Source organism: Oryzias latipes, chromosome 5, assembly GCF_002234675.1.
Source record: "Oryzias latipes chromosome 5, ASM223467v1".
Classification (NCBI taxonomy): domain Eukaryota; kingdom Metazoa; phylum Chordata; class Actinopteri; order Beloniformes; family Adrianichthyidae; genus Oryzias; species Oryzias latipes.
The window spans coordinates 28,077,259-28,090,238 of record NC_019863.2 but is presented as its reverse complement, the minus strand read 5'-3'; the positions used below and the strand labels follow the sequence as shown (position 1 = coordinate 28,090,238).

Sequence of the window (12,980 nt, the reverse complement as noted above, 5' to 3'; positions counted from 1 at the left end):
CAGTAACTAAAGTAAAGTAATCAATTACTTTCCAAAAGTCATTTAGCCAACACTGTCATTGGAGGGCTTAGAGTTGTTTTGTTCATCATTTTTACCAAAACTTTTCAAAACGACAGAAACTTTTCTTACTTTTTTTTGGCCACTTTTAAAAAGGAAAAAAAAACTCTTCCTTCCTCTTTCTTTTCTTTTTTTACGTATCCTACTCCCCGTCGGAGGCATGCAGTTCTCTGCTGGGGGGGCCAACCTGCATTAGTGGACTGTCACAGACTGCAGGCAAACTAAAAGTGATTCATTGATCCAATAAATGAATACCCCCGGCACACACCTCCATGCGCTCACCCAGCCGCTCAGATCAATATGGAGACAGTTGCAAAGCATACCATGGTCCTCACTATGGGGGGAGTGACATTAAATGTGCTGGACGACCTCCGTTCCTGCAGCTGGTCTGTTCACATGCCGCCATTTATCAGCATATTAGCAGAAGTGTATCACACTAACCCAGTTTTTAGTGTAGTGTTTTTTCTTCAGTTCTCCCGCTATTCTGGCATTCGCTCCTCCTTTCCTGCTGCATCTGTGCATTTTAGGCGCTCCGTGCATCTGCTGCCGCTGAGTCCGGGTGCTACCCTGGAATTTCAGCTATTTTCCAGTTATGAGTGTGTATTTTGTGTGTGCTGGAGTTGAGATGTGTGTGTGTGTGTGTGTGCGCTGCCTAGTTTTCACTTCAGCCAGGCGTCAGTGGTGCTCCAAGGGGTGTGAAGGTTTGGAGCATGCCGATCCCGTGGAGACCCCCGGTATGCATGCTACTTGCCAGACTGCACGCCACAGTGATTTGGGGTGTGTGTGGGGGGGGGGGGGTCCATATTAAACCTTATGGTGTGTGCACTCCGCTCCCTGAGGCTGATTTATTTAGATGGAGAAGCCCTCACGAAGTTTCCAGAATCCACTCAAGTGGGATCTGAAAGAAGCCAGTTTCCGTGCTTGAAATTGCATTTCTATTTCTTTATTGTTGTGAAACAGGAAGGAGCAGATGAAAAAATGCCATTGGTAAAAAACTCTGAATGTCCTGTAGAATATCCATTTGGCCGTCACATTCTGATGCATCCACCTGTGGATGACTACGTACATGTACATCTTCATTTCCCTCAAAACTGTATCACTGCTTTTGTTGCACTGGTAATGTTAGGTTGGGGTGTGAGGGGCTGCAAGCTGGCGTGTAAACTGTTGGGCGATGGGAAGTGGGAGTGGGCTTAAACCATGCTGCCCACACCTCAGACACAAATTTTTAATGATCTCCTGGCGCTCTGCAGAAACTTTGACCTAGAAAGCGACACGTTTTTTTTTTCTGATTTTGACTAAAAATGGCACAATCGTATTTGAAAGATCACAGGGAATGCTCTTAAAAAAGATCAAAAGATGATGGGAATGGGACTTTAGTCTTTAATCTGTTTCACTGAGGTTAGAGAGTCAACTGTTTTATACTTAAATACAATTAATTCATAGCATATTTAAGTAACAAAGAGCAACTTTTCTTGACCTTTGGGCACCTGGTGATATTTTGGAGTTTACCCTGTGGCATTTTACCGAATGTGGCTTTATGGTTAGCTTTAGCTGGCATGTCCCATGCAGGTGCAGACAGCAGCTTCTTCAAACATAAGAGGAACCGCTTCCTTGTCTTTGTGTTAAGCAACAAGCCAAGCCAGACCTCCTGAAATGAAAACGGACAGATCGGTGAAGTTCCAGGAGACGATGTCACACACCCGTCCACGAGACAGCCTTTTCTGATGCGAACCAGGCCGTTTCCTCATTTCCCTGAAAAGAAACCCATCAGATGTGTGTGTGTTATTCTTACAGTTACTTGACCTGTAGCAGCCACCACCAGCCTATCACATCACCCTCTGAAACGCACACTCTCCCCTCCCCAGGGGAACCCCCCCACTCCAAACCCCTCAGTCAAATCAAAGACTTTCTCTGTCTGTCTGACATTGTGGATGCCCAGGTCAATGCTCTACTTTCCCTGACCCTGTGTGTGTGTGTTGGTGTGTGTGAGTGAGTGAGTGAGTGAGTGAGTGAGTGAGTGATGTACATGCCCTGCAGCTCTCTGCTCTTTATCCAACTAAAGCTGCTCTTAACGACACAAAGACTTTCTTTCATCCCCTTACGCTCACTTACAATCTATTTTACCCGCTGGATCATCTGTGGATCATCTATAACCAAAACTGTACTCGGACATGTGCTATTTAACAGCATCGTATTCTAGTTTCATATTTAAGCGAATAGAGTCTGAATGTAGGGATGCAGTTTTAGGTTTTCTCTGATTTACCCTCTGGTTTTTTTTATTACCCTCTTCCTGCTGGGATTTGTGCGTCGATTGAATCCCATGTCCCGGTTGTCTTTGCGTTCCTCTGTGTGTGTGTCTCTTAAAAAACAGTCTGGCTTTTTGCCCAAATCTTGGCAGGGTTCTTTTGTATCTCTGGGAAAAAAAATGCTGAGGGTAAAAGTGTGAAAGTGCGTAGATCAAAGCAGGTTTTTGTGTCCGTGCATAATAAGTCATTTTGAAGAAGATGAAAGAGACTTTGTGTAGCTAAGACCTCCTCCTCTGTGTGAGCAGGAAGGAGCAGAGCATCTTATCTCCGGTGAACTGCTGGAACCTGCTGCTGCTTCAGGTGAAGAGGGAGAGCCGCGACCACGCCACCCTGTCCGACCTCTACCTCAACAACATCATTCCCCGCTTTGCACAGATCAGCGAGGATTCGGGAAGGCTCTTCAAGAAGGTACGAATGTCTCAAAGAGGTTGAAACTCATCTGTTCAGTTACTGTGTGTCTTTGTTAAAAGTAGCATTTTTTTTCCCCTTCTGAAAGTGTCCTCCTCTGCTGATTCACACAAAAATGCTGTAAGAGAAGGACAGATGTGTTTAACATATGTCCTCCATTTTTCATCTGCATTTTGTCATTATTTGATCAATAGGACAGAAAACCAGCTGCTCTCAAAGCCTAAACTGCGTTTTTTGTTGGTGCAGCACACGGACAATTTACTTTTGTCTCCACTGATCTTCAAATCCAAGACCAAAAAAAGATAAGAAATAGGGAATTTAAAAAAAATAATGAAACTATTTGAAAAGGAGATACATTCTTTACAATTGGTTAAAATAAAGGGATTTAATTATTTTTTCCTATTCCGAGGAACACATATTTTCAATGTACTTAATTCAAAACTATTGAAAATTCTTTCCTCTTTTTTGTAATAACATATGAGTAATAGTGATAACGTCAGTAGACATCTGTAATGATGTTTTATGTAAACAAGAAATCTGGTCTTGTAGTGATGCGACCTTTTCTCCAGGGTTTGGTCCTCACAGAAAATGACAATTCAATTCAAACCTAAGACCGTGTCACACAGCCACGCTGACATTTTGTGAATATTGCATGGATGAAAATTGGTCATACGTTAATATACATAGAAAAAGTTAGAAAGCTGTGGTCTAAATGTGAAATTTTCATGGATATATCAAGAAAGAATCGCGTTAAAACCATGGAAAAAGTACGAATAGACCTCAAAGAAGAACACGTAAATCAGCGTAGAACATGAATCGTGTGGGATTATTGTTCGCTTAATATGCGATTCATTAGTGGTTCGTGTGTCAGTTACATCATTTTAACGTGGTATGTGCACCGAATACCCGATATAAAAGTTATACATCGCTGGTACATGCAGGAAAAGTCAACGGTCGACCTCTGATCGGAAAATTGCAGGTTTGATTCCCGCCTTGCCCGCAGGGTAAGACACTGAAGCCCACCGTGCCTCTGGTGGTAGGTTGGCGCCGTGTTCGGCAGCACAGCTGCCATCGGTGTGTGAAAGTGTGTGTGAATGGATGAATGAGACTGTGACTGTAAAGCTCCTTGGGCCTTCGAGGAAGGTAGAAAAGCGCTATACAAGTATGTAAACCAATCACCATTGACTATTTACATAAAACACATAAACTGCTTAATTCTCAGCCGATAAACCGGATTCATGTAAAGACTTGTTCAGTTTGAAAATTAAAACAGAAAATCTTGAAGGCATAAATGTTTGCACCTCTTGGAACCAAGAACAGATTGATCACAGCTACAGAAAATAGCTGGATATGTAGATGCAGAGCCTGCATGGAGATCCATTGCTGCTTATTTCCAGTCTGACAGACTGTCTTTGAACAGTGTTTACTGTCTCATTACTTGGAATGACCTCAAGCAAACTAATGAGCTGGTATCCTCATTGGTATTGATCCCCGCTTTTTTTTTTTTACATGCTTGTGACTGTTGGTTCCTTTCCCTCTTTCTGGCCCATAAACCACCTTCATGCAGGAAACATTTCAATGCCTTAATTATAATCTGTTTGTTTTTTTATACAATTTTCGGTCATTAACATAAGCAGGCAGAGACTTCAACACATCAAAGGCAACACTTCTCTCTGATATTTTTGTGGAGACATGTATAGTTTGTAAAATGTTGAAGCGTTGCTCATCCAAAGACCACAAACAACAATGAATAGCCTGTGGACCTCAGATCAGGATAGGTAAGGGATGACATGTTTATGCGGGGGCCTTTTTCGAGCGAGATGTGGTATCCAGAGGTAAAACGAGAAGTCCAAGGGTCGACATCCATGGATGGTAAATAGAGCACAGCTTAGCGAGACCAACTGTTACCCAACACTGCCTTTTGATGAAAGTGTACTGTGCAGCCTGGATATCCTGTTACTTTTGTGGTCTTTTTTACTGCAGGTTTTGTTTTTCACTTTCCATTTTCCATGGTGTAGTGCTTAATCTCACCACCCCTTCACTTACAAGAGGAGACATGGTCAACATGCAGCGGAAACGTCTCCTTATAGTTGAAATTTGCTTTTGTAATTTTGTTTATTTTACTGCATTCTAACTGTCCTTCAAACTTAACTCCCTCTTTTATTTTGTAATGCTCGTGTGTATGATTTTGGAAAGTATAACCAGCAAACACGTGAATCTGATTGTTTCCATATTAAGGCTGCTTCACCTCACTGGGACCTTCCTGTGGATGCTCTTTTCCTCAAGAAGACTCCAGATGTGTGTTGGCAGAGAAAGCAAACACGAAGAGTTAAAAACCAATTTAAGAAACCTTTTGAGTGTTCCAAAGAAATCCATAACAACTAGATTGTAAATGATTCAGTGGGTTCACAGTATGTTATCTCTTTTAAAAACTTAACTTTATAGGCGTGCTTTTAATGATTTTACGGGTTCTTAAATTTAAACTTATGATAATATGGATTTTAGTGATTTGATTGATTTTAACCGCTATCGCTGTTTTGAGTGTGTGTTGTGTTTTATTTTGTCGTACTGTCAAACACCTTTCATACTGTTTTTAATCCTGGTCTTTTGTCTTATGTTACCTGTACAGCACTTTGTAACCTTGATTTTGAAAAGTGCTTTTTTATTATTATTATAATTATAATAATAATAATAATTCTTATTCTTATTCTTATTCTTATTATTATTCTTATTCTTATTCTTATTCTTATTCTGATTCTTATTCTTATTCTTATTCTTGTTCTTGTTCTTATTATTACAAAAACAAAACAAGCAAGGAGTTCAGTCAAAGGCCAACACAACAATTCAAGTTTAAGAACCAAGATGCAGTCTCCATGGTAACAAAGTGGACAGCATCCAATCATTTTGCTTACTCGGTTGGATTGGGTTGTTTAACAAACAGAAGAAGAACACTGTATGTTATTAAAAAAAGATGTTTTACGTTGACAAAATCATTTTGTGAGGTATTAATACATTTCTGATTTGTTTCTGAATGGAAGTAAGTCCTGTTGATGGGTTTTTGTGTTTGCTATGTGGGTAAATGGTTTTGTATTTGGGTAAGATTAGATGTTTAAAGGCCTATAATCTTTAAGGAGTTATTGGATTTCCTTGTGAGAATGTTCTGTTTTTGCATTCTGTGTACAAGTAAACACAACTCACAGGCCTTGAAAAGGATATAGATATATATTTGAAAAATGGGTTTTCTGGGCTTCAGACGTGAAATAGCAGTACTGTTGCTTTAGGTTGAATGGGACAATCTATTTAAACTGCCCTCAATTTGCATCCTATTTATTAGACATCTTCCTCTTGCTCTTTTTTCCATCCTCCTCATCACCTGTCAGTTCTCTGGGTTTCACTGCCTAATCGCTTTGATTGACAAGTTCATAATTCAGTTCACTTCAACTAAATACCTTTTTTTTTTCTTTAGTTTTTTGTTGGTATAACAAATTTTACTAAACTAGCGATGGAAATTTAACAAAGTTAGAACTGTAGCTAGGCTGCACGGTGGTGTAGTGGTTAGCAGCGACAGAGGCCCTGGTTCAAATCCAGCATCCTCCCACTGTCCAAAAACATTCTTCACAGGTTAATTGATGACTCTTAATTGTAGGTTTAGAAAATGTTTCAATTTGAATATTCATAACTAACTGAAATCTTTTGTACGTAAAAGAAAATATAAACATCACTTTATATTAACATTGTTAAATAGATTTGAGGAATCGAACCTGACAAGCAAAGTTCCATTATACATTGATTATTTTATTTAAAATCCAATCTTTTTGAAAAGACATGAACATTAGTGTTTTTGGTCACACCTGATTATGTTCCATTAAAGTACAAGTCTCTGAATGGCCTCTGCTGTATCACAGACTTTACATTCATGTTTGTGATTCACATTTATCATCTATGCATTCAGAACCTCATTTCATTACAACCAGCTCATAACTGTGACACACATGCAGCAGTGCATGCAAATCTGCAGCGGGTGTTTGTCTTCAGGAAGGTATTTTCCTTCATCCTGTGGCCAGAGAGCGAATAACACGAGTGTCTAACCTGTAAAAGGCAAGTCTGTGTTGTTCTGTTTAGATGGATCAGTCTGACTTATGTCTCTTTATTTGAGCCAGTATTGAATGGTTTCTTTGTGAAGTCTTGGGAGAATCCCAGCATATTGATGCTAAAGTATGAATGCTTTTGTTTGTTTATGAGCCTAGATGTATCAGTGAGGATTCCTCTGATCTGATTTGTAATCAGTCACTAAAGGCCCCCGGCAGTTCAGTCAAGAAAAAAGCAGCGTCTGTGTTACTCTCCATCCTCCCAGCTTTCTTACTGTTTTATCTTTTACTGCTCCCTTATCTGGCTTCTTTGTCTGCCTCTTTTGTCCTCTTCCTGTCCCTGCTGTCGTCTGTAGACTTTCCACTGTCTGTCATCAAGTCCATCACTAATACTCATTTATCTGGATTAGAGGCCTTTTCATGCGGAGGCAAGGAGATCATTTAGTCTCCTTTTATGATGGAGGAGATCATCGCGCTGGAACTGGATACAGATTGAATTTGCGGTTAGAGCAACAACAGAGAAGGAGGACATGTGGGAATGCAAGTTCTGCCTGCATCTCACCTACTTCAACCATATTTTTAGCCTTACATAATGTTTAAGTGACCTGTCGCCTGCTGCATGCCCATGGAAAAAATGAGGATTCACATTTTTGCTTTGCGGGCTCACCAAATGGTCAAGGACCTTAAACTATCTGCGTGACCCACACAGGTTTGCCTATTTTCCATCCACAGACAGCCCGCAACCACCCATAAGGGCAGTTGTGACTAAAGCATTAATAATTTGATCCTGATGGTCCAAGAGTTGAAATAAATCTGCTCGTTTTCTCTCCTCAGAGCAAAGAGATTGGAACCCAGCTGCAAGAGGACCTGATCAAAGTCCTTAATGAGCTTTATGGGGTGAGCAGAACTCCTGTTGATAAAGTCACAAAATCCAGAACTTTGTATTTCCATAAAACGCTGAACATTTGAGGTTAGAAATCCTATTTGTGCCTGAAGAAAATGATTTTTTTCAGGCTGCATGAACATGTGACCAAGAGCCAGTGTGGTTTAACTCTGATTTAGTCACAGCAGGCCGCTTCCCTTATGTTTATTAAGTAATGTGAAGTTTTTTCCTGGAATTTGGCCTCTTGCTTCACTCCGACTCATTTTTCAATCAACTCATCATAGGATGTCTTAATACTGCAGCAGAACTAAAAAAAACACACCAGGATTCAGGTCCAATCGGAAAATCCCCTGGTTCTGCAAAAGTAATCGGTCGTGCCTAACGTTAGATCCAGTGAATCGTTCTCCTGTTCCTCTTCTCACATTGTTTCTGGCATCAAAGGCTTTTGGTTTTTCATCATTACTGCCAAAAGTGTGGATACGGCTTTAGCTGAGCCAGACTCATAAAAGCCAGTCTTATGCTGTAATTAGGGTCTATAGGGAGGCGTAGAAATAGATCTCACATGTATGCTCACAGATGGAGCGGCACGTTTGTCTGCAGCCCTGTTCGAGGGTCTGACCAGCGGCAGCTCTGGTGGTGGTCACTGGAAAATCGCTGACACTGCAGACAGACCTCAATTCATGCGTTTAATCCTGTATGATAAATCCATGCGGTGCCCCCAGCGCAGCATTGTTGTGTAGCAGAGACACATTATATGACTTCTGCCCTGTGTGTTGTGCGGTTTGTGAGCTAAAAGTAAGAAAACAGCCACAGCAGGAAAAAAACACGTCTAATCCAGCCTGTCTTTAACTATAAATGACTTTACAACCAGAACCCTTTGTGGGTAAAACTAATTATAAAGGAATACAAGACAACAACAAAAAATGATTGAATTAAATAGGTTTAAAAAGTAAAACAACATGGGAACCTTTAAATTGGTCAATTTTGTAATTGTTAAAAAGTTAGTGTGACTTTTGAACAGGGATTTGAATATAAAAGAAAAACCAAAAAGGCTTTTTAATGTTTATTTGGAGGTCATTTATATGGAGTCCCATACATGACATTCAAAAGATAAATTGTTCCCTCAGATTAAGAATTTGTGGCCATGAATTAGTAATTTGTGCACACAAATGAGTATTTTATTAGCATTTTGTAAAAAGTTTTAAAAATGTACAAAAATATACTCACATTTGGTACATTTGTGTAATCTTAAAATCAAGGTTTGAACCAAATCGTGGGGAAAGTTATTTGTTTCATTCCTAATCACCCTCACTCGCTCCAGTTCTCATATACAGTCAATGATTTTACCTTAAAACGTATCTCTTCAGCTGGTATAAGTGTAAGCCATCTCAAATTAATGAGAGGTGATTTTTGTTAACCAACATCCATAAAGAAACAGTAAGTGGAGTCACTATAGGTCACCATCATCTGTCTCTTCTTCTTAAATTGGGGGGGGGGGGGGGGGGGGGCTGTTGAACCCTGAACAACAGAAACAAAAGTCACCGAGACTGACAGGATTTTTCTGTACCCTGTGATGCAGTTTTCCTAAATCTCACCGCCTGTTTTAAACAAAAACATCAGACAGCAGTCAAGAAGGACTCAAACACCTGAGTCAGGTAGACTAAAAGGCCAGTTAAAACATGAAAAGAAGCAGATGCTTTATTCTGTAAGGTTTAAAACGAGAATAGAAAATCTCTACCTCAAAAATGCCTCTAAATTATCGTAAACGATGTATCCCATAAATCTGAAGAGAAAAGTCAGTTTGGAAACAAGCCTGTGAATTCTAAGGCCTGTAGATCAAGACCAGATTTCCTTAGGACAACTGGAACAAAACCCTGTTTTGAATTCCCCAAGAGAGGCTGCTAAAAACAGAACCACTCAACGTGAAAAAAAAGCTCTTTAAACTTGTGGATGGAAAGCATCATTTGGAGAACTTGAAAGCATCGCGTTCATCAACCAACTTTAATTGGATTCACAGGTGATGAAGACGTATCACATATACAACACTGACAGCATCAACGCAGAGTCCAAGCTGAAGGAGGCGGAGAAGCAGGAGGAGAAGCAGATGGGCCGCTCCAGTCGGCAGGAGGACCGCCAAACGCCGCGTTCCCCCGACACGCTGGCCAGCATCAAGACTGACGAGAAACCCGTTCGACGCTCCAGCGTCAAAAAAATCGAGAAGATGAAGGGGAAGGTGAGGTTAACCAGGCGGGGGTGGGGTCGAGGGCATGAGGGGGAGACATTAAAGCTTTTCCTCAGTGCTCCACCTGTTGTCACAAACTCCTGTGTGTGTGATTGTGTGTTTGTGTACGTCTCATGAATGATTCATTAGTGCATGTCTGGCTTATTGCTAACCTTGTCTGCTCCAGATGGAGCCTGTCACTGCAACACACTTCCACACCTCTTTCCTCCCCGAATCAATACTGAGGCGCTCCACTTTAACACCTATTATCCCTCTTCCTCTCCCCACCGTCTCTGTCATCCCGTCTCCTTTACCTCTTTCCTTGTTAATCGGTTCTCCTCTCGATTTCTGCTATCTCCCTCTCTCATCAGAGACAAGCCAAGTACACGGAGAACAAACTCAAGGCCATCAAGGCCAGGAACGAGTACCTCATAGCGCTTGAGGCCACCAACAGCTATGTCTTCAAATATTACATCCATGACCTCTCCGACATCATCGACGTGAGTGCAAAGCTGTGGTGTTGCTCTGCTATATAAGCTCAGGAAATGCTGAGTCAGTGTCTGCCTCTGTCTGTTGTGCCTCTACAAAAGCTGCCCAGCATGTTCGATCTAAAGCACCGTTTGTGACAAAAATACAGGAATGCGTGCATGAAGCTGGTCATTTTTAATGCATTACTAATAAAACTAGTAATAAAAACAAGAAGCATCACAAACAGATCATGTTGCACAATGGCATTCGTGGTTTGTAAAGGGCTTCGGATGAAGTACTGATCAATCAATATCTGATCTGCACTTGTGATGCTATTGTTGATTGTTTTTTTGTTTTTTGGCAGCAGACATGAACAATAAGCAATATATTTAAAAAATATTTATATAACTGATCAGAAGAATCCAATAATGATAATTACGTAAAGATAGAGAATATAAAGTTAAGTAAAGCTTAATAGGGGTGGGAGTGTAAAGTGTAACTTAATTGTTCTTTGGACAAACCTAATATTTAATGGTTTAAATGAGTTTAAATCTGTGCTATTTGTCTATTAATGATTAAAGGTAATTGAGTTATTTGTATGTGCATGTGGATATATGTATATATATTTTTCAATCAATCCATGACTAATTGTCCTAAATTTGATATGTGTATAGATTTATATTTTTGTTGTTGGTCTTCTTTAGTTTTAATGGTTTGATTGCTGGAAATAAAGCAATTCCAAATCCAAATAGTTACTTAAAAAATGCAATATTGATTCATCTATTTCATCCATTGCTTTTCTTTTGAAACCATTTTTTGCATTTTTACAGGTAAAGATTTTTTAGTTAGCCAAGAATTTATAATTTTATTCATGAAAATTGCCCCCAAGAACTGTTTATATTACGAGGTATATAAGGAAAAAATGTAGTACCAAACAGACTGATGTTGTTGTTGCTCTGAGCCGTGGCATTAAGACCATGTTTTATTCTTCCTGGCTTTAAATCTGCAGAAACTGGAGGATCTTTTCTCCACGTTTTGTCCTAGTGAAAAGGCAGAGTTCATGTTTGTAAGCCTGTGTTTGTGTGGCAGTGCTGTGACCTGGGCTACCATAACAGCCTGCAGCGGGCGCTGAGGACCTACTTATCTGCAGAGCAGAATGTGGAGTCGTCCAAACACTCTGGCTTGGAGGCTCTGGAAGGAGCAGCTGAGAGTCTGGAGGCCAACGGGGACAAACAGAAAGTGATGGAGACCTACAATAACATTTTCTGTCCACCAGCTCGCTTTGATTTCCAGTCCCACATGGGAGACACGGTACACTTCCTGTTTGGGCTTTTGTCTAAATGGTGTTCCTGCAATTCCAGCGTTACGACGCGTCCATGTGCTCTGCACGTGTTTTTGCAGATGGGGGTGATGTGTGCACAGCAGCCTCTGGATGTTGAGCTGAACCAGAGGTGTCAGCAGCTGCAGCCGCGGCTCTCCACTCTGAAGATCGAGAACGAGGAGGTCTGTGTTTTGTCGTGTCAGTTGTGCGTTCTTCAGACTCAAACCCTCGGCTACTGCCTGCTTTGTTTCACATCCTGTTTTCCCCCCTTCACGGCCCAAAAGGTGAAAAAAACAATGGAGGCCACTCTGTCCACCATCCAAGACATGGTGACCGTGGAGGACTTTGACGTCTCCGAGTGCTTTCACCACAGCAACAGCATGGAGTCTGTCAAGTCCACCTTCAGCGAATCATATTTGAGCAAACCCAGCCTGGCCAAGCGGCGAGCCAACCAGCAGGAGACGGAGCAGTTTTACTTCACCGTCAGTACCACGGGCTTCTCTAGACTTGGTGTAACGGGAGCAGCAGTGACTCCAGCGCATGTGTCTGTTGGTTCTGCAGAAGCTGAAGGAGTTTCTGGATGGTCGGAGCCTGATCACCAAGCTGGAGGCCGAGCATGACCTGATTGAGAAGACCCTGGGAGAAAGTGAGTGTCCTTCATACCTATTGGCTGCATATGTGGGAAAGCATGAGGCCAGCCCACCCCCAGCCTCAGTAGTCCGGGTGGGGGTCACGCAAACATCTCATACCTTAAGGTGAATCAGAGAGATTCTGTGCATTTGGGGTAATTAATGAGGCGGAATGACTAAAATCTGGACAATAAACCCAATCTGTACATCTGGAAGGGTAGGTCACAGGGACCTCCATATGTGGATGCAGCTGTTTTTTAAGTCGGGGGGGGGGGGGGGGGGGGGGGGGGGGGTCCTCCTGGTCAAATGTGTTTCCACAACCCGACAGGAAAAAGCCTCAGAGTCGTCTGCTCAAGTGGAGCGCTTGTTTCCTGGTTTCATCTGGACCCATTTCCTTGTGTGGAGTTTCTATTATGCTTGGGTCTTTTTCCGCTCATAAACGTCTTCCTTCTCCCCTCCTCCAGGTCAGAAAACTGACTGTTGCCTTGCCAGGTGGGTGTGGTCCAACAACACTCTCATGCACTGCTGTAAACTGTTTCACTCTTTAAAAACTTGATGCTTTTGGCAGTGAGAGGAACCATTGTCCTCCATTTATACAT

At 41.5% G+C, this 12,980-nt stretch overlaps 1 protein-coding gene across 3 annotated transcripts in view; it reads left to right on the top strand.

Annotated features, from left to right (window-relative positions):
• Positions 1-12,980, top strand: part of srgap2 (SLIT-ROBO Rho GTPase activating protein 2) — a 65,617-nt gene that overhangs the window by 40,515 nt on the left and 12,122 nt on the right. For all 3 annotated transcript variants that reach the window (XM_023955232.1, XM_023955231.1, XM_023955233.1), the window contains 9 exons: positions 2,609-2,771; positions 7,694-7,756; positions 9,760-9,975; positions 10,335-10,463; positions 11,521-11,742; positions 11,833-11,934; positions 12,037-12,234; positions 12,314-12,398; positions 12,846-12,873. In XM_023955232.1, the coding sequence (XP_023811000.1) occupies positions 2,609-2,771; positions 7,694-7,756; positions 9,760-9,975; positions 10,335-10,463; positions 11,521-11,742; positions 11,833-11,934; positions 12,037-12,234; positions 12,314-12,398; positions 12,846-12,873 (1,206 nt within the window). The remainder of the gene's footprint in view (positions 1-2,608; positions 2,772-7,693; positions 7,757-9,759; positions 9,976-10,334; positions 10,464-11,520; positions 11,743-11,832; positions 11,935-12,036; positions 12,235-12,313; positions 12,399-12,845; positions 12,874-12,980) is intronic.